This window comes from Canis lupus, chromosome 28 (genome assembly GCF_011100685.1).
Source record: "Canis lupus familiaris isolate Mischka breed German Shepherd chromosome 28, alternate assembly UU_Cfam_GSD_1.0, whole genome shotgun sequence".
Classification (NCBI taxonomy): Eukaryota; Metazoa; Chordata; class Mammalia; order Carnivora; family Canidae; genus Canis; species Canis lupus.
In genome coordinates this window covers 15,120,700-15,146,498 of record NC_049249.1, presented here as the reverse complement: position 1 = coordinate 15,146,498, position 25,799 = coordinate 15,120,700, and the positions used below count along the sequence as shown (strand labels likewise).

The window sequence follows — 25,799 nt, the reverse complement described above, 5'->3', positions numbered from 1 at the left end:
CCATAAATTGACTAAAGGAGTTTCCCTGCCTTTCTATCTCTGACCAGCATGTGCCTTTGTTGCAAAGCAACCCTAACTCTACTTTGGCCTCCAGTCCTGTGAGAGATCAGGGGGACGGAAAGGGCTGTCAAAGGGCCAGAACTGAATGTGACCCACTGGAAAAACTTTAGCCTCTATGTTACACTTTATGTCCCATGGTTACACTGACGCTCCTCATCCTTCTGATTTTTTTCTTTTTTAAAAGATTTTATTTATTTATTTGACAGGGAGATAGTACAAGAAAACAAAAACACTGGGAGCGGCAGAGGGAGAGGGAGAAGCAGGCTCCACACTGAGCAGGGAGTCTAACCGGGGCTCAATCCCAGGACTCCAGGATCATGACCTGAGCCAAAGGCAGACTCTCAACCAACTAAGCCACCCAGCATCCCCCTCATCTCTTTGATTTTTTTTTAAGATTTTATTTATTTATTCATGAGAGACAGAGACATAGGCAGAAGGACAAGCAGGCTCCCTCCGGGGAACCTGATACAAAACTTGATCCCAGGACCCCGGGATCACCACCTGAGCCAAGGGTGGATGCTCAACCACTAAGCCACCCAGGTGCCTGCTCATCCCTCTGATTTTATAGACAATGTGACGTAACCAGTTACCCTCTTGTGTCAGCACCAGGGCTGGGCCTTGTGATTATCTCCAATTTCCCTTCCTGGTTGTCAACAACAGAGCTAACTGGGAAGGGATATAGGATTCAACTAGGGGATCCTATCATCTGCCTAACTTCTTGAGTCATATCAGAGTCCTTGGATTGTGAGACAAATAGATACATAAATAATTTCTCTCTTTGAAATTCTCTCCTCCTTTGGCATCTGACCTCTCTGATCTGGGTTCCATCATATTCTCCTCTTATCTAACAACTCCTCCTCAGTCCCCTCACTGGGACGCTTTTTTCCCCAGGGCTTTCTAAACGTGGAGGGCAAGTCCCCCAAGTTTCCATTTTCAAAACATTTTTTAAAAGATTTTATTTAAAAAAAAAAAAAAAAAAAAAAAAAGATTTTATTTATTTATTTGATGGAGAGAGAGTGAGAGAACACAAGCAGAGGTTGAGGGGAGCTGCAGAGGAAGAAGCAGACTCTCTGCTGAGCAGGGAGCACAGTGCAGGACTTGATCCCAGGACTCCAAGATCATGACCTGAACCAAAGGCAGACGCTTAACAAACTGAGCCACCCAGGCACCCCAAAATTCTTTTCAATTATTCACTCAGACTTACCAGGCCATAGGCTATCTGGGGTAAAAGGGACTTCAAAAACAAGACTCCCTGCCCTCACAAGGTGTAAGTGGAGGGCAGCCCAGGTGGCTCAAAGGTTTAGTGCCACCTTCAGCCCAGCCTTCAGCCCAGGGCGTGATCCTGGAGTCCAGGGATTGAGTCCCGTGTCAGACTCCCTGCATGGAGCCTGCTTCTCCCTCTGCCTCTCTCTCTCTCTCATGAATAAATAAATAAAATCTTTAAAAAAAAAAAAAAAGGTGTAAGTGGAACCCAACAAATTGGCAGCCATGATGACACAGTGAGGTGTGATCCAGGTAGCAGCTGTTCCAGTCCTTCACCTACTACTTTTCCCTTCATGACTACCCCACCTGAATATAAAATTGCCATCTCCAGCCTGAATATAAAATTGCCTGCCCAACAGCTCCCCAAATGAACCATCTGACTTCACCATTTCCTCAACTTCCAATTGCCCATGAGGGGTTTTTATTCTCCAGGCTTGCTTTGACTACCACACAGGCAACAAAGCCAAAAACATGTGCCTCCACCTCTATTCAACCCTCTCCACCCAGGCAGTTATACGGGGTCAAATCTAGATGAATCTGCTCCCATCTCTTTTCCGTCCTTTGCTCCTGTTTTGGTTGTCAATTTTCCTGGGTTAGTGTGAGAACATCTTCCAAGATTAGCTTCCAGCCTCTCACCAATCTATCCTCTATTTTGCCAATAAGAGAACCTCTAATCATGGAGTTCACTGATCAAAAATTTCACAGGTTGCTGCATTTTGGAAAATTTTCCTAAAATGCTAGGGAAAACACTCAAGGTGTATTGGTTGCAAACAACAGAAGACTCCACTCCACAGTGTAATAACCCAAACTTTCAATTTTCTAAGGACTCAGGTGATGGTGTTTTGTAATTAAAAATAAAAGTCTAGAGAGACCTGGGTGGCTCAGTGGTTGAGCGTCTGCCTTTGGCTCAGGGTGTGATCCCAGAGTCCCGGGATTGAGTCCTGCATCGGGCTCCTTGCATGGAGCCTGCTTCTCCCTCTGCCTGTATCTCTGCCTCTGTGTGTGTGTGTGTGTCTCATGAATAAATAAAATCTTAAAAAAAATAAAAGTCTATTTCCTTATGTCTTCTGTAGTTAAATTTATATAAAGTAAACACAACTGATGTGTGAAATGAAAAAAAAAAGACCCATTCAAACCAGATTAAGCAAGAAAGGAATTTATTGGGGGAATGGGTGGGAGGAGGAGGCATTGGATGAAGGTAGTCGAAAGGTAAAGTTCTAGGAATACTAAGTACATAATGTACAACTTGATGATTGTAGTTAACACTGCTGTATGCTGCATGGTATATCTGAAAGCTGTTAGGAAAGTAGATCCTAAGAGTTATATGGGAAAATTTTTTTTATCTATAAGATTATGGAAATTAACTAAATATGGTAATCACTTCACAATATTCATAAGTCAAATCATTTGCTGTATACCATAAACCTATACAATGGGGTATGTCAATTATATCTCAATAAAACTGGAGGGGGAAAAAAAGAATTTATTGGCTTATGTCACTTTGAAGTCCAGGGTTCAAATGAGGTCATTGGGACTTCTCTTTCTGTCCCTTGGTTCCACTTCTTTTGTGGCTCCACGTTCAAACAGGCCTTCACCTCTCCACCCAGACTGCATTTTTTCAGATTTCTGTCCAGGGGAAAGAAAGCAATTCCTTCTATCCCAAAAGAACAAAGTCCTGGAACTAGCTCCCACTGACCAACTGAGTCACCTGTAAGAGGAATGGCAGTGCAACTGATCTAGCCATAAATCACCCCTAACTTTAAGGATAGACTAGAGCCAACTCACCCAGAACAACTTTATTGAGTAGATAAGGTATGGGACCCCAAAATTCTAGAAGCTGTTACTAGAGTCAAGATGAATGTTGAGAAACTCATAGTTTGGTCTTTATTTTTCCAATTTACCTGAACCACCCCCAGACTAGCAGAGGTCTTCAGCAAGCATACAGGGACCAATTATTAAAATACAGGTTTCTCACTCTCCCAGCCTCCAACTTGAGCTGGGTCTCACATGCTCCCCACCTCCCACCCAGGTGAGACTAGATCCTCATGTGGTAGCAGGTGGAGGAAAGGGCCAGTCCCATGGGGCCCAGATAGAGCCCCAGGCTAGGGTGAGGTCAGTTTATAGGGAGTCTTGGACATTCCTCAAGTGCTGGGATTTGGAGAGGGCAAAGTTATAAATAGGAATGAGGGGATGCCTGGGTGGCTCAGCGGTTGGGCATCTGCCTTTGGCTCGGGGCATGATCCCACGGTACTGGGATTGAGTCCTACATTGGGCTCCCTGCATGGAGCCTGCTTCTCCCTCTGCCTATGTCTCTGCCTCTCTGTGTTTCTCATGAATAAATAAAATCTTTAAAAAATAGGATTGGGGAGGTAAATTAATTAATTTCCTATCAGCACTGTAACAAATTACCAAAAACTTAGTGGCTTAAAACAATACAAAGTTATTATCTCACAGTTCTGGAGGTTAGAAGTCTGCCTCATTAATGAAAATCAAGATATTGACAAGAATTGTGTTCCTTTCTGGAGGCTCTCGGGAAGAATCCATTTCCTTGCCTTTTTCAGTTTCCAAAGGCTGCCTGCATTCCTCAGCTCATGACCCCCTTCCGTCTTTAAAACTAGCATCATCTGGTTCACTCTCACATAACATCGCTGACTCTCCTGCCTTCTTCCCCACATTTAAGGACCTCTATGATTACAATGGGTCTAGCTGGATAATCCGGGATAATTTCATTTTATTTTTTAAATATTTTATTTTAAAAAATATATAAAATATTTTATTCATTTTTCATGAGACACAGAGAGAGAGAGGCAGAGACACAGGCAGAGGGAGAAGCAGGCTCCATGCAGGGAGCCCGATGTGGGACTCGATCCCAGGACTCCAGGATTACACCCTGGGCCAAAGCAGGCCACTCAACCGCTGAGCCACCCAGGGACCCCCTAGGATAAGTTCATTTTTTTTTTTTTGATAAGTTCATTTTAAGGATAGCTAATTCACAACCTTAATTCCCCCTTGCCAAGTAACATAAGGTATTCATAGGTTTGCAGGGATTAGGTTGTAGACATCTTAGTGGTGGAGGCCTGTCCCAACAAAGGCCACTGTGTCCTGGGACCAGTTTTTTTTTTTTTTTTTTTAATTATTTCTTTATTTATTCATGAGAGACAGAGAGAGAGAGGGAGATACACAAGCAGAGAGAATAGCAGGCTCCACGCAGGGAGCCTGATGTGGGATTCGATCCGGGGACTCCAGGATCACGCCCTGGGCCGAAGGCAGATGTTCAACCCCTGAGCCACCCCGGCGTCCCAAATTTCTAAAGTGCACAGAGGATGAGGCTTCCTTCTTGGAGCTCTGGGGCAGGGAGGGGAGTGTTTTTTTTTTTTTTTAATTTTTATTTATTTATGATAGTCACACAGAGAGAGAGAGAGAGACAGAGACACAGGCAGAGGGAGAAGCAGGCTCCATGCACCAGGAGCCCGACGTGGGATTCGATCCCGGGTCTCCAGGATCGCACCCTGGGCCAAAGGCAGGTGCCAAACCGCTGCGCCACCCAGGGATCCCAGGGAGTGGAGTGTTAAGTATATACCCTAGACCAGTTCCAGTAGCCATCTCCACCAGGCCAATGACTCAGGTTAAGACTTGGAGAGGAGCTCAGTCAGGAATATAAAAGTGTGACATCATGAAGGTGAGTGTGGAACTTCCCAGAGGGTAGCCGGACTTTGAGGGATGCTGAAAGGAGAACCTGTGGGAGTTGCTAGTGATGCAGCTTGAATCAAGTGAAAAGGAAGGAATGTATGATGGCCTGGAAGCCCAGCAGTTAGGATAGAGTATCAGGTTTTTTGGTTTTTTTTTTAAGATTTTATTTATTTATTCTTTTCTAAAGATTTATTTATTTATTCATGAGACACACACACACACACAGACAGAGACATAGGCAGAGGGAGAAGCAGGCTCCATGCAGGGAGCCTGATGCAGGACTCGATCCTGGGACTCCAGGATCACGCCCTGGGCTGAAGGCAGGCGCTAAAGCACTGAGCCCCCCAGGTGTCCTGAGAGGGTATCAGTTTTAAGCATCCAGCAACTATTACTCACCCCGATGGGAAGGAGAGAGGTGGAAGATTGTAGCTTGCCGCCAGAGGGGACTGGAGCTTAGAGCTTAGCCAGGGCTTCACACCTGGATGAAGCAATCTATCTGGTTTCACCCAAGTAGCTTCTGGGCTTTCACCTTAGTTGGACTGAGTTCAAATCCCACTGTGCTACCTAGACTGTGTAAACCTAGGAAAGTGGCCTAACTTCTCTGAGCCTCTGGTTCCTTATTGATTAAATGAAAATATTATCATGTTCTTCATATGGCTATTAAGAATTAGTTCTTATGTAACACTCTAGAGAGGATTGGGAGACAGTGTGAAAGAAGTCCCAGCATGGATTGGCTATAAGGCTAATTACCAATCATGAGTCTTGAGACAGACACAGGGCTGAATTTTGCTCTTACCATAACTAGGTGTGTATGTTTGGGCAAAATACTTAACCTACATAAGCCTACAATATGGGAGTGTTTCCTAGTCATAGAATACACTTAGCATGTACCAAATCTGAGGCAAACAGCTTCCTCCTATGTAAAGTGGAAAAAATACTAGTACCTGCTTTCTAGGGTTTTTTTTTTTCCCTAGGGTTTATACAAACTTAAAGTTAGATGCTCATAAGTAACTTGATTCAGTGCCTAATGTAGGAGCTTCACTCAAATATTAGAATATTTGGAAGGGCTGGGAGGATGGGGTGCCGGGAACAGGTGGCTAATTGGAAAGAGCACCAAGATATCCTCAGTAATGTAGTGGTGAGGGCATCCCTAAGCACAGGCCTCACCATTTGGGGCAGGTGGGTATGACCAGAAGTGTCACCAAGCGTAGACACAGACTAGCTGGCTTCTGGCCAGCAAAATGTGTTTCCCTTTGCCTGGAAACCGGGAGGAGTGGCTGAGGCACGCACGGCATGGAGGAGAGCAGTGCCACTAAAAACTGGTGAGGAGTCTGCTCCGGACCTCTCTGGCTCCCCCAAATGCTGGGGACCAGCTCCCCTGGGCTGAAGGAGACGACTGGGGAACCACCTGGGAAGAACACTTCACCGCTAAGGGCTTGAAAAGGCCTTGGGTCCTTACTGCCTACTGAGAGCCAGGGGTTCGGCCCAGCCCTGGGACAAGAGGTGAGATGGAAAGTGAATGCCTTAGGAAGAGTTCCCCAAAACCATCAGGCGCGGTGCATGGGCTCCTGCTGTGAACCAGAACTGTGGGTTACAAGGCCCCAGGGATGGGTAGTGGAGGTAGAACAAAGGGTTTCCCCACACACTCCCACTGCAGGTGCGGACCAGCTCCCAGCATGTACTCCTTCAGCAGCCTGGCGCCCGGGGAAGGCATCTGGCCTCCCCTACAGCCCCTCCCCTATGCCTACCTGACTGGCCCTCTGCTGCTGCCCCCCATCCACGCTCACAGCTTCTGCAGCCGGCCCCCCGGCCTGATCGCAGGTGAGTGGCCGGCTCCGCGGGAATACCACTGCTTCCACGGCCCGGGCGCGCCCCTGGCGGCCGCGCCGCCCTCGTGGGCCTTCCCGCAGGCCTACGCCGCGGCCCTGCGCCCGCGTTTCCCCGCTCCAGGCTGCCTGGGGCCATCGCTACGAGGGACCGCGGCGGAGGGGAGCGCGGCTGCCCGGCGCGAGGCCCCGTGGCCGGAGGGCGCCAGCCAGCAGGCCGAGCTGCGCTGGGGCCGCGTGGAGCGCGCGCTGGACCCGCGCCTCGAGCTGCCGGACCTAGTGCGCCGGGAGCTGCGGCGCGTGTACGGCACGTACCCGCGCACCGACGTGCGCGTCACCTACCGCGGCGGGCAGTTCCTGCTTCGGGCCGCGCCGCGCGTCCGCGAGCACGAGTACCGTGTGCAGAGGCGCGTGCTGCGGCCGCCCGCCAGCGGCGACAGCGGCGACAGCAGCCCGGCCGCGGAAGCGGCGGAGTGTGGCCGCCGGAGGAAGAGGAAAGGCCCGAGCTGAGGACGCCGCAGGGCCCGGCGGCCGGCCCGGTGAGCACGCGCGCGCCTCTCCTCTCCTGCGCCCGCCGCCTCCGGCCCGCTACTGGGGAGACCTCCGCGGCGCGCCGGCGCCGGTGCACCTGTCACCTCGCTTTTTGCTTTCGTTTTTTACCGAGCCTACACGCCGCCCACCTGCTGCACTTCCCTAATTTCCCTCGCGTTTTTGCTGGATAGCGGGGGAAGGGCCAGAAGAGATCCAGAACATCTCGGGCGGGTGTCCTGTTTCTCTTCCCTTCCACTCGGACTTGGGAAACGTGGGTGTGAGCTGGAAGAGGGGCGTGGACCCTTTGTTTCGCCCGCCCCTCCTCCTCCGGGTCTTAGAAGCCTGCCCGGCACCAAGCCCCCACTTTCCCTTCCCCTCTCCTGCGTCTCACAGAGCTCCCCGAATTGCCCAAGCTCCTCTCCAAGCTGAGGGCCCACCTCTCGGCAGATTGTAGGGAACAGTAAATAAATGAAGTCAAGTGTATGCTTCGAGATCATTTTTCTGTTTGAGGGGTGGGGATGGGATGTTCCTCATCTCTGTAATGTGAGCCTTACTTCCCCGTCTCCGCACGGGCTGCGCCGGGCTGGGCCGAGCTCCCTGCTCCAGCAGCTGTGTTTCAGGGTGGCGGACGACATGCACCTAGGCCCGGCAGTGCACCAGGTCCCGCGGCCTGCCACCCACGGAGAGAGTCTTGAGGACATAAGCTCTTGTTGTAGCATGGGTGGTAGGCGTGGCTGAGGAAGGAATGCCTAAGACATAGATTTAGGGCTTTAACTGACATTTTCTAGTCTTGTAACTAGGCTTTCTGAGCCTCAGTTTCTTTATCTGTAAAAGAAGCATAAAATCAACCCAGCCTACCTAGAAAATTCACTAGGTTTGAAATTTAAGTTTCATGTCACTTCTTGTCTCCTCATTCTTGCTAACAGTCTTTAACGGGCTGAGTTTGCAGTATTCCAGGAGTTTGCTGGCGGGTTAGGCCACACATCCAATTTTGACTATGGGTCTGGCAAGACTCCAGATCTGATGCCCAGGCTGTACAAATGTGGCTCCTTGTGGAATTGCTTTCATTGAGTTTCCTTTTGTTAGATGGCCAACAGCTGCCTGGGTACACAGGTAATTATTGAAGCCATACACCACTCGACTGAATATATTGCTGTATTTACGAACCTCACGGAAGGGCTTGCAAGCCTTACCACTTGGGAAGAGTGTTTCTTCTGATGAGTGGTTTACCTTTATCTTGGAAGCACCAAGGATCTCATAACTGATCATATTTTTCTTTTTGCCCTGGCTTCTAGAGAGCTCAGAGTCAAATTTGCATAGCATCTTTTGTGTAAAACCTGGATCCTGAATGGTCACCCCTAGTTTCATCTTATTTTCCTGTCCTTTTTTTTTTTTTAATTATAAAAACAGGGAGGTGGTGTAGTGTAATGCGTCGGCTGTGTGACCTTAGGTAAATTGCTTAAAGCCCCTGAATCAGTTTCTACGTTGCAAATAGGGATAGTATTAGGACCTCTATCTCATGAGGTTATTAAAAAGATGCCGTAGGGATCCCTGGGTGGCGCAGCGGTTTGGCGCCTGCCTTTGGCCCAGGGCACCATCCTGGAGACCAGGGATCGAATCCCACGTCGGGCTCCCGGTGCATGGAGCCTGCTTCTCCCTCTGCCTGTGTCTCTGCCTCTCTCTCTCTGTGTGTGACTATCATAAATAAATAAAAATTAAAAAAAAATCTTAAAAAAAAAATGCCGTAAAGTGCTGCACACAAAATGTTTACCACAGTGCCTATAGCATGTACTAAATGATCAATTTAGTGTTTGTTTAAAAAAAAAAAAAAAAGTTTGTTGGGGCAGCTGGGTGGCTTCATTTGTTGAACATCCTACCTTTGATTTCAGCCTGGGTCATGATCTCAGATAGTGAGATCTCTCCACACTCAACGGGGAGTCTGCTTCTCTCCCTCTCTGTCTCCCCTCCCCTTACCCCTCCCTCCACTTGTGCATGCTCTTTCATTTTTTTTTTTAAGATTTTATTTATTTATCCATGACACACACACACACACACACACATACACACACACAGAGGCAGAGACACAGGCAGAGGGAGAAGCAGGCTCCATGCAGAAGCCTGATGTGGGACTCGATCCTGGGTCTCCAGGATCACGCCCTGCGCCAAAGGTGGTGTTAAACCGCTGAGCCACCAGGCCGCCCATGCATACTCTTTCAAATAAATCTTTAAAAAAATAAAAAATGGGGATCCCTGGGTGGCGCAGTGGTTTAGCGCCTGCCTTTGGCCTGGGGCGTGATCCTGGAGACCCAGGATCGAATCCCATGTCGGGCTCCCGGTGCATGGAGCCTGCTTCTCCCTCTGCCTATGTCTCTGCCTCTCTCTCTCTCTCTCTCTGTGTGTGACTATCATAAATAAATAAAAAAAATTAAAAAAAAAATAAAAAAATAAAAAATGGGATCCCTGGGTGGTTCAGCAGTTTGGCGCCTGCCTTTGGCCCAGGGCGGGTTCCTGGAGTCCCAGGATCAAGTCCCACGTCAGGCTCCCGGCATGGAGCCCGCTTCTCCCTCCTCCTGTGTCTCTGCCTCTTTCTCTCTCTATGTCTATCATAAATAAATAAATCTTTAAAAAAATATTTAAAAAAATAAAAAATAAATAAATAAATAAATAATATTTTGCTATACAGAAATATATAAAATAGGAAGTTAAAATTTTTTTAATATCCTTATCCCCAAATGATTAGTAGGGTCCAAGCTATTATTTTTCCTTTTCCTGTGCACATAGTATTAACTACATAAAAGGAATTGTACTGTTTTACCTGTTACATCTTACCATATTTTGGACATCATTCCATGCCAGTGCACATGGAGCTACCTCATTCTTTAACAGCCACCCAAAATTCTATACTGTTTGGATTCTTTCCAGTCAAAAGTCCATCCAACAAATTTCTTGAGTGCCTATTATTTGCCAGGAACTGTTCTAGGCCCTGGGGATAAAGTAATGAATGAGAACTATGACAGTTTCTGCCCTTATGGAGCTTGCATTATAGAAGGAGAAATGGAGATGAGGCAGCAGGCAAATAGATAAAGGAAAGTTGTTATAAGTACTACAGCAAGAATGAGAGGCTGAGATAGGAAATGCAAGTGTGGTCGTGGAGCTTAGAATAAGGTAAACAGGGAAGTTTTCTGAGGAAGTGGCCTTTCACCCAAGATCTAAAGAATGTGACATGGGACACCTGGGTGGCTCAGCGGTTGAGTGTCTGCCTTCAGCTCAGGGCATGATCCTGGAGTCCCACATTGGCTCCCTGCATGGAGCCAGCCTGCTTCTTCCTCTGCCTATGTCTCTGCCTGTGTGTGTGTGTGTGTGTGTGTGTGTGTGTGTGTGTGTGTCTCATGAATAAGTAAATAAAATCTTAAAAAAAAAAAAAAAGAATGTGACAAAGCTAGCTGTGCAAAGAAAAAGATGAGGAAGAAGCCAGGCAGAGGACATGGTAGGTGCAAAAGCCTCAAAGAATGAAAGTTATCTTCATTCCCTCAGCAGGTATTTGAGAATCTCCAATATGCCAGGCAGTATTCTAGGGACTGGGGTTACAGGAGAGAACCAAACAAGCCCTTGCCCTCATGCCCCTTACTTAAGAGATGTAACACAGAGAAAGAGAGACTGATAACAAGCAAATGGGTGAACATATGATGTAATAATGTCAGACAGTGATTAAGTGATAGGGTGCTGTTTTCAATAGGTTAGCTAGGGAAGGCTTCTCTGAAGAGGTGATTCTTGAGTGGAGACTTACTAAAGACCTTCACAAGCCATTTGAATACCTGGGGGAGAAAAGCAGGTACAACAGCCCCGTGGCTGGAGTGTCCTTGTCCTGTGAGCAAGCAAGAAAGTGGCGGTTAGTGAGGTTAGGGATGATGGCAGATCCTGTGGCACCTTGAAGCCATGCTGAGAATTTTGGATTTATTCTTAGTGGATGGAGTGTTATGAGCAAGAGAGAATGTGATCAGAATTTTTTTTTAATTATTCTGGATGCTGTGTGGAAAAGAGACTGTAAAGGGGCCATTGCATAAATAGGGAGACTCGTTGGGAGGGGCTTTTAAAGTAATATAGACAAAATCAAATGGTGGCTTGGTCTTACTTGGAAGTAGTGAGGGTGAGGAGAAAAAGAATGTCCTTGAATATGCATTTTTGTTCACATATACAAGTATTCAATTGTTGAATCTAAAGTCTTAGAAATGGAATCATTAACCACTGCCATTGAGCACTGGTAGCAACAAGTACAGCCAGCACCCTGATCTTTGATTCCACATTTCATTCTCCACTAGAAGGAACCAGGCCCACCAGGAAAAGCTGCTTCCGAGGCTGTAGCCAAGAAGGTATAAGATAAGCCTGAAATGTCTTGTGCCGTAAAATAAAGATTTGTTCAGAAATGTCAAAGAAGCCAGTTTGAAGGGACTTCCACTGGCTAAATCAGGGACAATTTAAGCATCAAAATAATCACAGTTGGGTGCCTGGGTGGCTCAGCCGGTTGAGCATTGCCTTCTGCCTTGGGCACAGGTCATGATCCCTGGTCAGCATCATGCTCCCTGCTCAGCGAGTGGGGAGCCTGCTTTTCCCTCTCCCTCTGCCCCTACCCCTACATGTGCGCTCTTCCTGTCTCAAATAGATAAATATAAAATCTTTAAAAAAAGATGGGATCCCTGGGTGGCGCAGCGGTTTGGCGCCTGCCTTTGGCCCAGGGCGCGATCCTGGAGACCCGGGATCGAGTCCCACTTCGGGCTCCCGGTGCATGGAGCCTGCTTCTCCCTCTGCCTGTGTCTCTGCCTCTCTCTCTCTCTGTGACTATCATAAATAAATAAAAATTAAAAAAAAAATCTTTAAAAAAAGAAAAAATCACAGTAACAGATTACCTACTGATTAAATAATAGCTATTACGTACATCCTAACATTAAACAAATATGAAAGGAAAGCTCTTGCTCACAGCAGGAGGAATAATGAGGTCAGAAAATCTGTCTCCAATCAATAATAATTGATCCTGGTGAGAATCATTCATGGATACTAAAATGAATGGGTAAAAGTTTGATGAGAAACAGTGTTTATTTAGTTTTGAAGTATGTTCCAAGAAGATATTTGTTAATTACAAAGAAAAAAATAGTAACCTAGTAGAATTGTAGGGAAAATTGATAGACAACACTTGAAGTGCACTGCAGTGGTTCCTCTTGAATAAAGTCTTTCTCACCATCTAATGAGTGTCTTGAAAATTTTTTCCTTTAACATAAAGACAGGTCGACATTATGTGCTTTATGATATATTAAACTGAGAAAACACAACATCAATTCAGCAGCAATACATAATCATGAGGAAACTTCAGATAAATGTAAACAGACAACCACAGTGGTCTTTATTGTTAAAAAATATCAATGTCATGAAAGACAAAGGAAGGCTGAAAAGCTCTTTCAGGTCAAAGGAGACTAAGAGACATGAAAACTAAATGCAACCCATAATCCTGTGTTGGATTCTTATTTGAAAGCTGTTAAGAAGGACATTAATGGGACAAGTAGCAAGATTTGAATAAGGACTGTAGATTAGAGAAAGCAAAATGGCAAAAGGTTAACGGTGAATCTGGAAGAAGGATAAGCAAGATTTCTTTGCAGTATTTGCAAAATTTTTGTAAGTTTAAAATAATTTCTAACTAAAAATAAAAATACTAAGAGGGCATCTGCCTTCAGCTCAGGTCATGATCCTGGGGTCCTGGGATCATGCCTCCCGCCTGCATCCAGCTCCCTGCTCAGTGGAGAGTCTGCTTGAGATTCTTTCTTCTTTTGCCCCTCCCCACTGCTCCTGCTCTCTCTCTCTCAAGTAAATAAAATCTTAAAAAAAAAAAAGTAAATTGACTCTCTGGGTCAAAAAGTAGTAAATGTATTACATAGCTATGTCTATGTGTTAATTTTTTTTTTATGTGTTAAATTTTAATCTTGGAGAACTATCTGCATGCCAGTAAGTCTCCTCAAATCCTTTTTTTTTTCTTAAGATTTTATTTATTTATTTATTCATAGAGAGAGAGAGAGAGGCAGAGACACAGGCAGAGGGAGAAGCAGGCTCCCTGCAGGGAGGCCAACGTGGGACTCGATCCTGGGTCTCAAGGATCACACCCCGGACTGCAGGCGGCGCCAAACCACTGCGCCACTGGGCTGCCTTTTTTGAAACAAGGCAGGTTTCACCTAAATCCTGAGTTTCATGTCACAATAAATGTGTTTTGTTATCTCCTTACTTCTCTCTCCTCTTGGGTTCAGACCTTGAAGTTTCTTAACTTCCTCCATCTCTGACAATCTGCATTGCTCACAGACATTTCTCCCCAGGGCTTCCACTTCTGCCCTAGAAATGCCCATAGGTTGCACATCAGTTTACCCCCAGCCCCACTAAGGAAGGGTCCCAAGCCTGATTACAGGCTTTTTGAAGGAAGTACAGCCACTCATCTCAGTCCAGCATGCTGCCATACACATCTTTCCAAATCCCAGTGCTTGCTCCAGGCCCTGTGGATGTAAGGGAGCCCTGCAGGGAGCCTAGGTGCCTCCTTCTTTGATCTTTTATTTGAACTTAACCCTTAGAAGCTTAGAACTCATAAAACATCTCCGCTGCCAGGGACTTTGCTGTTCACCCGGTCCAATCCCCTCAATTTACATTATGCTGGGAATCCAAGGCCAGAGAGAAAGTGTGACTCAACCAAGGTTATCCAGAACTCCTGGATCTCAGCAGGGCTTGGGCCACCAAACTCTGGCCTCCTCCTGGTTTTGCCCCACCCTTACCTGACCCTGGCATCTGGTCTGGAGCCATTCACTCAATAAACTCTGGCTAATTTTAAGCCTTATCCTACCTCCCAGTGGGGTAGCTCACATTCTATTTAAGGGAAGATAATAAGAATCATAATAAACTCACACACTTAACTGAGAACTTACTGTGTGTAGGTACTATGTTAAAGCCCTGAACAGAAACTATCAAATCATTTAAGCCTCACAAAACTTTGATGTCCATATAATTATTTTTTCCATTTACTGAGGAGGAAACTGAGGCCTATAGGGACGACAGCTTACCAAGGTCACACATGGATAATGCATCTGGGAAATCTGACTGTACCTTAATTTTTAGGCCAAACTGCCTCTTCATACATTAGCCACACTTAGCAAAATGCAAGCAATATTTACTGAATAGCTATGAGGTGCAAAACACAGGACTAGATGTTATGGAGCTCATGAATGAGCAAGCCCCTCTAGAGAGGAGTATAGAAGATTTGCAGGAGATCATCTGCACTGTTGGGAAGTTGAGGCAGGCTTCTTTGAAGAGGCATCTCAGAGAGACTTCGTGAAGGATGTATAGGATCCCAACAGACAGTGAGGGGAAAGAGGTGTCCCAAGAAGAATTGAGGAGGGTTCAGCATGAGTAAAAGCAGCAGAAGCAGGGAGCAACGGGGGTTTCATTAGAGGGCAGGTTATGACTGCCCTCTAATGGGCAAATGAGCAAGGGAATCTCTGGCTTGAAAGCTAAGTGGAAGCCATACTGTGAAAGACTTTAATGACAAAGGGGCTTGGGGGAGCCATTGAGGTCTTTGAGCAGAAGGGTAGCCCAAGTTGAAGTTATTAAAAGATCTGGCTGGTGCCTGGAGGAAAGCAAAATGGCAAAAGGTTGGAATGCTGTGAGCCCAAGCCAGCAGCTTCCCCATGGCCTCCATATTGACGGTAGAGCACAGCCGGGCACCAGAACTGAGTCCCTAGGCTGTTTGCTCAAGCTCACAGCCTATGGAATTCAGTTCTCAGAGCCAGGTGGCCAGCGTTCTCTCAGCCTTGATACTTCCCCTCCTGTGTTCTCTTCTGTGAATTCCCCCCAATCTCATGGTGGGTCAGAGGAGGAACCTGTGATCTCAAGATTCCTCCTATCCCAGAGAGGGTCTGAGCTTACAGCTGAAAAACAGGGCCCATCCCCAGGGAAAGGGGCAAGGGCTTTCTAAATTCCAATAGGATTGATACAGGATATGAGAAGGTCTCAGGGCCATGGCAGGGATTCCATGAGTACTGTGGAATCACTTCTTGCCCAGATGTGCTCGTGGCGGGGCCAGATGTGGAGAGGTACTCCAGGGGGATTTGGGGGCTGGGAGAGAGCCAGAATATGTACACCGAGGAGGGCATCTCTCGGGAAACTGGGAGGCTTCCTGAGCCAAAGGGGACCCCTAAAATATGAATCCCCCAAATTCCCTGAAACACACTTTCACTTCTGGAGAGTTAAACTGAGGGATGGATGCTCTTCCCCTTCACCAGGCAGAGCTGCAGCCTATCCCTGGAGAGGGAAAGGCAAGCCTGCAAGCTCAGGAGCCACCCTACCCCCACCCTGCTTGAGTTGTGAGCAAGGGCCCACACTTACCCATGAAGCCTCCTCTCTTGCTCCTAAGGCTGGATCTGCAGTGATGCTCTTAGAGAATGCTCCTTAAATAGGGCCCCCTCCCTGCCCCAGCCAACTCCCACCCCCGCCCCATCCTGGCTCTTCTGAGAAAGGAGGAAGGTGTGGGAGGGCTGGGCACCTTGCCCAGAGAGCCCTTTCTGACCTCAAGCAAGAGCGGGGACTGCTCCCTTCTCCCCATCCTTTTGAAGTGTCCCCTTCCTCACCTCAGTCTCTAACTGAGTCCCTCCCACCTGTTGAGACCAGCCAGCTGGGCTTTATCACTGCCCTTAAGGTCTGGGAAATCAGCCCTTTATGCCTAATTCAAGCCCAATTTCTCATTGGGGGTTGGAAGATTGGGAATTGATGTGCTAGGCGAAGCTTCAGCATAGGCTTCTAGCTTTTCCCTTCAGCGGAGGTGGCCTAGGCTGCAAAACCCACTTGAGGGGATCGGAAAAGAGGGGTCATTATGTCACCTTCCTTCACCCCATGTAGCTTCTAGCAGGTGGAGTCTGTTCCCATCTTGGGGATGGAGAGACTGAGACCTGAGGGGACAGAAAATCAGGGGCTTGAGGTCCAGCCAGCTGTGGAATGCCTAGCAGGACAAGTGTCCCTGAGCCCCTTCCTTACAGTTTGTGTGTGTCCTCGTGTCGGTGGCAGTCCCTTTCCTCTGCCTGCCTTCTGTCCTCTGACCCCAGAACCAAACCCCTGCTGCACAGAATTGGGACCCTTCCCGATTTGAGCTAGGAATCAAGGGGCTCCCCCTAAGAGGTCTTTCCCATCATCCTTCTCCCAAAGCTCTGGAAGTTCTTTCTGATGATATCTAGCTACATTCACTGCCAGCCAAGAAACAGGCCAGAGGGGTGGGGGGAAAGGCACACAGGGATGGCTGCAGGGATCTCGGGCCAGAATTAGGGACAGCTCTACTGAGGAAACCTGAAAGTTCCCGTAATGGGGGTGGTAGGGAGAGAAGAGTCATCAGCATTGTGCAATGAAGCAGGAGGAGATGGGGTGGCAGGGAGGGGGTGGAGGGAGGGATGGCCAAGCCTTTAAAAGGCTGGTAGAGGCTGGGGCTGATGGAACTGCCCATCACCCCCCTTCCCAGGGGCCAGCCTAGCTGGAGTTCAAAGTTGCTGTCTCTCCACCTCTCATTAACCCTAGCAGCGCCAGGCTGGCAGCGGCAGTGTTTTTATGGGAGACGCGACGCCAAACGCGCTCCCTCCTTCCTTCCTCCCCTTTCCTGCCCTCTTCCCTCCAGCCGTGAATGTTCTGCTCTTTGAGGCCAGAGGACCCTGGTGGGGGGAGGTGGAAGCCTGCAGCAAGGGAAGAGGGAGCAGTGAACCCCGCTTTCTCCATATTTTGGCACTACCTCAGCCCTTAGGGAATAAGAGAGGATGGGACTTTCTACCTTGGACCATGAGCTCCTGAGGGCAAGGACAGTCGCTGAGTACCCAGCACCTTATGAGAGGCTCATCCCTGCTGATTGGGGATGGGCTAGCTCACCCTGGAAGAGAACCCTTTCCTTTCTGACCCCCAGCGGGAGTCCTGGGAAGGAATGGCTGTGGGTCTCCTCAGAGGATGGCACCTGGAAGCTGAGGCAGCAGGAACAGAAAGAAGCAGATGAGGCCTTGCTGGGTCCTGGAATTCAATGGTCTTGTCCTAAATGAGAGGTCCTGCCAACACGGGCATGAAGGTCTTGGGTGTAGGCATGGCCTTTAGACTGTCCTGGATTTGGGCTCAGGTCGACCGCCCCCTCCCCGCCCCAGCATCTGCTCCCCTCTACCCCTGCCCAAAAGACGCTCCTCAGTCCCAAGACCCAGACGGCATAACCCACGCTAATCTTGGGGGAGACATCGCTGTTAAGGGAAGGCAAAGGGGACAGGTATGGGGGGGAAGTCATCACCTAAAAAGTTGACTGGATGATGGACCTCGAGCCTAGACTGGACTTAAACGGGGAGAGACACTGGGATTTGGGAAGAGCACCGGATTCTGGGTGTAGGGGCCACCAGACCCAATCAGGGAGCCAGGTCTGTGGAAAGACCGCAGAGACAGGGAGAGAGGAGGAAGCTACGGGACTTGAGGGCGGAGATTTGGGGGCAAGGAAGGCGGACGGGAAGACAATGGGTGGGGTCGAAAGGTTCTTGGTCTTTCGCAGCTGATAAGGAACCAGGCGGGGTTACGGTCAGCCGTTGAGACTCCACCCACTGGCGGGACCCACGCCGAATTCCTCCCAACCCGCAACAAACATGGCCGCTGCGGGAGCCTGTCCAAACCCCGAGACAAACGAGCACGGGCCCAGAAGCCCCGCCCGGTTGTGGGCACTTGCCCTTCTTAAAAATGGCTACCGCAGCGTTTCTGAAAGAGAACCGCTCTGGGCCTCGCCTTTGATCTCGTTGGTGGGGCTGGGGGATGAGAGCTGCACCGCGCGGGACAAGTCGCCGGCGGCGCCCGTCGGAGCAGGTGATTTCCCCTCCGGCCCCCGGCCCAGGGCTAGGAGAGTCGCAGAGAACGCTGCTAACCCAGGGTACCGGTCCTGTGTGTCCCCCCCATGGTACTCCCTGGGGCCCCTCGGCCCCCCATCTCTGATTCTCGCCGTGGCCTGTATCAAGGCACATCCCAGCTTCCTCAGGCCTCTCTAGTCCTGTTTCCCCAGGGCTGCAGCCGCATCCCGGTTCCCCCCGGGCCCACTGTTCCGGACCCTTATGGGTACCCCGCTAGCTTGTGGGAGCTCCGCTTCAGGGGTGGACCAAGATCGCGGTCCCACTTCCTGTGCACCCCACTATCCCCGTTTGTGCTCCCGCCTGACTTTGGATGCCAGAATCCCTTGTAGCCCTAAGTGTCCTTGGCGCCTCTAAGACTTGACTTGGAGAACAGGGGCAATGATGTCCTCTGGAACCCGTGTTATGGGACTAGAGGGCTCCAGGAGCTGGGCTTCATAGCGGCTGAGAAAGCAGTGAAGACCTCCGTGCTAGACCCTCTGAATGCCCACACTGCTTCCCAGGACTCCTTCCACATGGCCTTCTGCTTTCTCTCCACCTCTTGAGCACCTCCCCACCCCCAAGGGAACAACACGGTGCTCCTTCCCCGAGTCTCACTTAAAATTTTCCAGAGGGTCTGTTTTGGGCATGGGAGAGTCCAAGGTTGTGCCTGGTCCTGGAGAGCTCTCAGGCCACCTGGGGGCAGTGAGGGTGGGGTAGCCAGGGTTGGCTACAGGAAGAAAGTGAGTTCTGCAGAATGAGAGGCAGAGGGAAAGACTTTCTGAGTGGGGGAGAAGGGTGTAAGCAAGGATCCTGAGGTAGGCAGGAGGGCCAGCCAGGCAAGATAGGAGGATCGGCACATGGGCCTAAACTATATCGTTTACTTCATGAGAGGTGGTGTAGCCTAGTGGTTACCAGTAAGGGTCCTGAAGTCAGACTGCTTAGATGTAAATGTGCCATTAACTTACTGTGTGACCTTGGGCAAGTTACTTAACCTTTCGATGTCTCCATTTCTTTTTGGGTAAAATGGGTTAGTATAAATATTAGTATCTATATTTTAGGGTTATTGTGAGGATTGGGTGAGTTAATAGGTATAAAATACATAGAACTATTATTACCATTATCATAGGTATTTATTTATTTTTAAAGATTTTATTTATTTCACAAGAGACACACAGTGAGAGGCAGAGACACAGGCAGAGGGAGAAGCAGACTCCATGCAGGGAGCCCGATGTGGGACTCCATCCTGGGATTCTGGGATCATGCCCTGAGCCAAAGGCAGATGCTCAACCTCTGAGCCACCCAGGTGTCCCTATCAGAGGTATTTAAACAGGACTTATGACAGGATGACAATCACATTCCATGGACACCACTAACCAGTAAGCCCTGATTTGAGCCTCAAGGAAGTAATGGAGCTTTGTAGACTACATCCAGAATTTGGAAAGTCTCATGAAAATCATGTTCTTACCCTGGAGAAGGCTGGCTGCTTAGGCTCCAGCTTCCCTAACTAGGGGACTGTGGAGGAGAAATATTAGTAATAAGAAGCCTCTGAGCAGGAAAGCAATGCTGAGGAAGGCTAGAGGGATGGAGAAGGGTAAAAGAAAGAAAGAAGTGCACAGCAAGCTTTAAAGGCTGGGTAAAATTTGGGCAGCCCCAGAATAGAAGGGGGGGTGTTGCCTTAGGAGACAAGCTAAAGCAAAAGCTTAGGGGAGGAAGACTTTCTTTGGGGGAACAAAGAAGGAGAAACTAAGGAGTTTCCAATAACTCCCTGGCCCTCAGACCTTGATTAGAAACCAAGAGGCATCAAACACATCCCTGAACACTTCCCTAGAAACTAGACTTTCTTGCAGCAACGTTTGTCCCAGCAGAGGTTTCCAGGCAACTGACAGCAGCCAGGATTTGATATAACCTGGGCTATGGGATCCCTGGGTGGCGCAGCGGTTTAGCACCTGTCTTTGGCCCAGGGCGCGATCCTGGAAACCCGGGATCGAATCCCACATCGGGCTCCCTGCATGGAGCCTGCTCCTCCCTCTGCCTGTGTCTCTGCCTCTCTGTCTCTCTCTGTGTGACTATCATAAATAAATAGATAAAATCTTAAAAAAAAAAAAAAAAAAAAAAACCTGGGCTGAGTGTAGGTCTCTGCAGAGGGCTGACCTCTTGGGGGAACTGCGTAATAGTATCTGGCATGCCTGGTCTGAGCAGTTTTTTTTTTTTTTTTTTTAAGATTTTACTCATTTTATTTATTCATGAGAGACAGAGAGAGGCAGAGACACAGGCAGAGGGAGAAGCAGGCTCCATGCAGGGAGCCTAATGTGGGACTTGAGCCTGTTGTGGGACTTGATCCCGGGTCTCCAGGATCAGGCCCCAGACTGAAGGTGGCGCTAAACCGCTGAGCCACCCAGGCTGCCCTGAGCAGTTCTGCTCCTCTCCAGGGCCCATGCTAGAGTCTGGAGCAAGAGGCAGCCATCTCCCCACACATACACAATAGGCTAGGGCTTCTTAGTCTTGCTGTTCAAAGTGACCCCTGTGCTGTCATAGCAACACTATATTGCTACTCAGGGGACTGAGGAACTGTGATCATAGATTGTAGCTCTGTCTCAACCCCTTGAGTCTTGAGAGCCCCCCCCATCCCTTGGAATATACACTCAGCTAGGTGACCTGGATTTAAATCTTAACTACCACAGCGCAGCCAAGTGATGTTGGACAAATCATTATACTCACAGAGCTTCAGTTCATTTGTAAAGCGAGGAGTAACTATTTGCTGAGTATCCTACTTCACGCGATACTGAGTGAACAAGCCAGGAGTGTAGTCCCTGTCCTCATGAAACAACTAGAAGAAACATTAAACATTGCCCAAATAATTGCTTAATTATAGCTATGAAAGGTACTGCGAAATAAATGAAAGCACAGTCTGCAAGGAGGGTGTAAGATGGAGGGGACCAAAGTAATTCTCAAGGGTCAAGGGCAGTGTCCCTTGGGGAAGAAAATTGTAAACTGAGACCCTACAAGTGAGAAGGTGTTAGACAAGTGAAGGGGTGGAGGTGGAAGGTTGTCCAGGCAGAGGAAACAATTTGTGCAAGGGCCCTTGCCATGAAAGAGCTTGAATGTTGGCAAACTGAAAGAAAGCCAGGGTGGAGGGGAGTGATCCAGGGAGGATGTGGTACACGGTGAGGCTGGAGAGATGCAGGGGTAAGGAACTGAAGGGCACAAAAATAATCTGAGCTAATCAGAAGGGAAGGGGGAAGTCAGTGATAGATTTTAAACAGGAAAAACATGATTTTTGTACAGATAATGTAATCATGATCTTTATAAAGAATAGGTTCTTGGGGGAAAGATGGTAGTAAGGGGAAGGGTTAGGAGGCTCTCGCAGTGAAGGCAAGAAGTGGAGCAGAATGGGAGGAGAGATGGAGAAAAGCACATGGGTTGAAAGGTGATGGTCAGGGTTTGGTGACTGGATGTGGGAAGGCCTGGAAGGGATAGGATGCTGTCAGGATAATTCTCAGACTTGCAGGGAGAACAGCTGGGTAGGTGCACGTGCATTTACTGATGACAGCCTTGGAGGAGCAAAGAAGTTGGAAGAATGTCAGTTTGGGACATATTAAGTCACCCACATGGAGGTCAGTGAGGAAGATATGCAAATGTGTAGCTCAGAGGAGGGTACTGTGCTAGAGGATTTGGGGATTGGTGACATAGAGTTGGTTCATAAAGATGTGGGCCCAGATTAGAGATGGGGTGCAGAGCAAGGAGAAAGGAAGAACAGCTTTGAGCCTGAGCTTTCCTGCTGGCAGAAGAGAGGGGGACAGGGAAGGGAGCCCAGGAAGAGATGGTTGGAGAAGAAGGAGAGTGTGATGCCTCAGAAGCCAACACTGATACTGCTTGAAAAGGCAAATATTAGGTGAAACCATAAGAAATAGCCTTTTCTCTCTTTTTCTTCTTTCCTTCTTTTCCTCCTTCCCTCTGTCCCTTCCTTCCTTCCTGTAGATCAAAACCAGGCTGTATTGGCAAGCTTATATGGTTCAACCTAATTAGACCAAAACCTGAAAAAGTAACTCATGACCTTGGACTGAGAAATTTTGGTAGAGATATTGGAGCAGAAGCCAGATGAGCTGGGGAGAATGGATAGAAAGGAGACTAATAAGGGAATAGAATCAACAGGATTGGATTGGCTGAGTGCAGAGATGGGGTTGAAAGAGGGTGAAATCAAGGGTAATTCCCAAGTTTCAGGTTTGGCTGCTGAGTGAGTGGTCGGGTGAAATAGCAGGGGGCATGTACACCGATCATGAAAATATTATGACTGTAGGGTAGGTGGAATTTGAGATACCTCTGAGACTTCTGAGTGGGATGATGAGCTGACATTTGGACCTGTGGGAGTGGAGCCATTCATTACCATCTTTGTGTTCCTGACTCCCACATATAGACTGTTGAGAGTCAAAAGTATGTAGATAGGAATGAGATAGACCAATGAGTATTTATTGAACATCTCCTAAGTACAAGCATTTTGGTGCTGGGGTTACACCAATGAATAAGACAAAGTCCCCCTGCACTTTAGAGCTTACAGTCTATGAGGGAGGTCAGACAATAGGCAAACATAAAATAACATTAAGCTGTAGTAAGTACTATATAGAAAATAAAGCAGGGTAAGAGATTAGGAGTATAAGAAATACCTATTTTTGGTAGGTTAGTCAGGGAAGGTCTCTCTCAGAAGGCAACATTTGAGCAGAGCATAAAAGGAGGTGAGGGGATGAACCATGTGGATATTGGAGGAGATAGGAAGAAGCTGGGGAAGTTTGAGGACTAGCAAAGAGGCTGGTGAGGCAGGAGTGGAATGAGTGATGAGGGTGGAGAGGCAGGCAAAGGCCAGATCTTGTAGGACTCCATTGGCTTTGGGAAGAAGGATGGAAAGTGCTTTGTAGATAGCTCCAAGCTGCTGGATTGGGCAGGAAGAGAGAATTTCTGAAAGACTTCCCCTTCCATCAGAGCCCCATATCCAGAAAAGCCCCTTTGTGCAGTGGGTGGGCGGCCCATTCTGGCCGAGGGAAGGCTGTGCCAGGTCCTGAGGCCTGCTCCTTGGGGTGGCTGGACAATGGGCCCCTTGTGGTTGAACTTGAGGGCCAAGTGACCCTCTCAATGATGGGATTCCTCAGCCAGGAGGCATGTGACCCCAAGACCTTGGCTTCTTGCCAGAGGGTCTGGGCCTGCTGCTGGGGAATGGGGTGGCGAGATGGGGAGAGGTTGGGGGATGAGGGGACCACTGTGGAGGCCTTCTCCAGAGACAGGTCAGAGCCCTCTCTCAGGCTAAAGGAGGTGGAAAGATGGGCAGGGAGGGGGCTGTAGCTCTGCTTGAGGGAGCAGGGCAAGGCTGCAGAGCTGGAAGCTATGGACAACATCAACAAGTGTTTTCCACAGCAGGGCACGAGGGAGGAGCTGGCTGCCCCTGGGCCTTAGTGGGTAGGGGCAGACAGAAGAGGGCCTGACAAACCTACATCTTCTCTCCTTCCAGAAGAGGAGAGAGCATGGAGCTGGAGAGGATTGTCAGTGCAGCCCTCCTTGCCTTCGTCCAGACGCACCTCCCAGAGGCTGACCTCAGGTAGAAGCAGCTCTCCTAGAAAGATCGTGCTAGTGTCAGTGTTGGAGCTGATGGGCAGCATATGGGGCCCTGGGCAGACTAATGTGGGAAGCTCTCAGTTCTAATCCTAAGGTGGAAAAGAGCTGATTCTGATTTGCTGGTATGGCCTTACATCTTAACCTGTCTCTGTCACCTTGCTGGACAGATGGGAAACCAAAGCTCTGTGGCAGGGTGGATTACTTTCTGGCTTCAAAGCTTGAAGTCTGGCTCATGGACCCAGTGAAGCTGAGAGCTTGAGTCTCAGGCTAAGTGGGGGTGCTGGAAGTACCGGTGTCCTACCCAGGGCTTGTTTTGTCCCCTTCCTGCAGCGGCTTGGATGAGGTCATCTTCTCCTATGTGCTCGGGGTCCTGGAGGATCTGGGCCCCTCTGGACCATCAGAAGAGAACTTCGATATGGAGGCTTTCACTGAGATGATGGAGGCCTATGTGCCTGGCTTTGCTCACATCCCAAGGTGGGAGCTGGCTGGGGGGCAAAGAGGGGGTGGAGGACTGGCTGATTGTGGAAGGTGGGCAGAGTTGTCCTCTTAATCACTTTCCTTGTCTTTTCAGGGGTACAATAGGGGACATGATGCAGAAGCTCTCAGGGCAGTTGAGTGGTGCCAGGAACAAAGGTGAGTTTGGGGACTGGGCACTTGGATGATTCATAACACCCACCCCACAAAACCCTGGCAAACCTGATACTCAATCTGCTTCCTTAAGAGAACCTGCAACCACAGGGCTCTGAGGTCCAAGGTCAGGTACCCATCTCCCCCGAGCCCCTGCAATGGCCTGAAAAGCTCAAAGAAGAGACTAGGGCTTCTACTGCTGCTGGAGACACCCAGGATGAGGTACTGGTAGAGGAGGGTACTGGTGAGAGAGTTAGGGGCCAGGAAAGAGGGAAGTACTGCTTCTTGTCAACATCTATGCCCACAGGCAGCTGGTGCTCAGGAGGAGCTGCTGCCGGGGGTGGATGTACTCCTGGAGGTGTTCCCTACCTGTTCAGTGGAGCAGGCCCAGTGGGTGCTGGCCAAAGCTCGAGGAGATTTGGAAGAAGCCGTGCAGATGCTTGTAGAGGGGAAGGAGGAGGGGCCTCCAGCCTGGGATGGCCCCAACCAGGTATCCTCTGCGAGACATCCCCCTCAACCCAAATAGCCTTTTCCACCTTAGTGTTAAGTCCCTGCCCCTAGCCTATCCCTGTCTGCTTCTGCTGGTGCCCTAGGGTTTAGACTAGGCTTCCCTTCTCTGCAGGACCTGCCCAGGCGACTCAGAGGCCCCCAAAAGGATGAACTGAAGTCCTTCATCCTGCAGAAGTGAGTCTGGGCTGGGCTGGGCTAGACCCTTAGAGGGTCTTCCCAGGGTGGCAGGAGCTTCACCCAGCCAGTTTTTGGCAGGTACATGATGGTGGATAGCGCAGAGGATCAGAAGATTCATCGGCCCATGGCTCCCAGGGAGGTGAGAGGGTTATGGCTGCTAGAGGTGTGGAGTGGGTGGACTGTTACCTGGTTTCTGCTGCTCACTACCCAATGCCTGACAGGCCCCCAAGAAGCTGATCCGGTACATCGACAACCAAGTAGTAAGCACCAAAGGGGAGCGATTCAAAGATGTGCGGAATCCTGAGGCTGAGGAGATGAAGGCCACATACATCAACCTCAAGCCAGCCAGAAAGTACCGCTTCCACTAAGGCATTCACCAGACTCTGCCCGAGCCTTCTAGGCTCAGATCCCAGAGGGATGCAGGAGCCCTACACCCCCACACAGGGCCCGCCCTAACTCCTGTCCCCCTTCTCCACTCTGCTTTCCAATTTCTTGCCCCACAGTGTTAACCTCCTCTTGGAGCTGCCCACGGGCACAGTAAAGGTGGCCCCAGGAAGGTGTGAGTGCATTCTGGTCATTTCTGCTCAGAACTGGGGTGCTGGGGTACTGTGTC

General features: G+C 49.1%; 2 protein-coding genes, 1 long non-coding RNA gene and 1 other non-coding gene across 8 annotated transcripts; 2 read left to right on the top strand and 2 right to left on the bottom strand.

Moving 5' to 3' along the window:
• Positions 1 to 6,284: 6,284 nt before the first annotated feature.
• C28H10orf95 (chromosome 28 C10orf95 homolog) lies at positions 6,285 to 7,377 on the top strand. The gene is made up of 2 exons (XM_038578641.1): positions 6,285 to 6,516; positions 6,671 to 7,377. The coding sequence occupies exon 2, from the start codon at positions 6,690 to 6,692 to the stop codon at positions 7,347 to 7,349; it is 660 nt and encodes a 219-aa protein (XP_038434569.1). The 5' UTR covers positions 6,285 to 6,516; positions 6,671 to 6,689; the 3' UTR covers positions 7,350 to 7,377.
• Positions 7,378 to 12,244: 4,867 nt separating this feature from the next.
• Positions 12,245 to 18,185, bottom strand: LOC106557960. Of its 3 annotated transcripts, XR_005380525.1 has the most exons (5): positions 17,695 to 18,185; positions 17,295 to 17,464; positions 16,268 to 16,336; positions 15,777 to 15,811; positions 12,245 to 15,018 (listed from the first exon to the last, which is right to left on the bottom strand). It is a non-coding gene; the product is annotated as an uncharacterized LOC106557960 (long non-coding RNA). The 3 variants fall into 3 exon arrangements; XR_005380524.1 differs by lacking the exons at positions 12,245 to 15,018; positions 15,777 to 15,811 and having other exon boundaries at positions 15,884 to 16,336; XR_005380526.1 differs by lacking the exons at positions 12,245 to 15,018; positions 15,777 to 15,811 and having other exon boundaries at positions 15,884 to 16,336; positions 17,295 to 17,383.
• MIR146B (microRNA mir-146b) lies at positions 15,114 to 15,174 on the bottom strand. Its single transcript, NR_049300.1, has one exon. It is a non-coding gene; the product is annotated as a microRNA mir-146b (primary transcript).
• CUEDC2 (CUE domain containing 2) lies at positions 18,112 to 25,746 on the top strand. 3 transcript variants are annotated; one of them, XM_038578635.1, is made up of 9 exons: positions 18,112 to 18,251; positions 23,769 to 23,855; positions 24,203 to 24,346; positions 24,444 to 24,505; positions 24,594 to 24,721; positions 24,807 to 24,989; positions 25,122 to 25,183; positions 25,265 to 25,325; positions 25,408 to 25,746. In XM_038578635.1, the coding sequence occupies exons 2-9, from the start codon at positions 23,782 to 23,784 to the stop codon at positions 25,552 to 25,554; spliced, it is 861 nt and encodes a 286-aa protein (XP_038434563.1). In that variant the 5' UTR covers positions 18,112 to 18,251; positions 23,769 to 23,781; the 3' UTR covers positions 25,555 to 25,746. The 3 variants fall into 3 exon arrangements, with proteins under 3 accessions (XP_038434563.1, XP_038434564.1, XP_038434562.1); XM_038578636.1 differs by having other exon boundaries at positions 18,179 to 18,251; positions 23,772 to 23,855; XM_038578634.1 differs by having other exon boundaries at positions 18,190 to 18,315.
• The last annotated feature ends 53 nt before the right edge of the window (positions 25,747 to 25,799 follow it).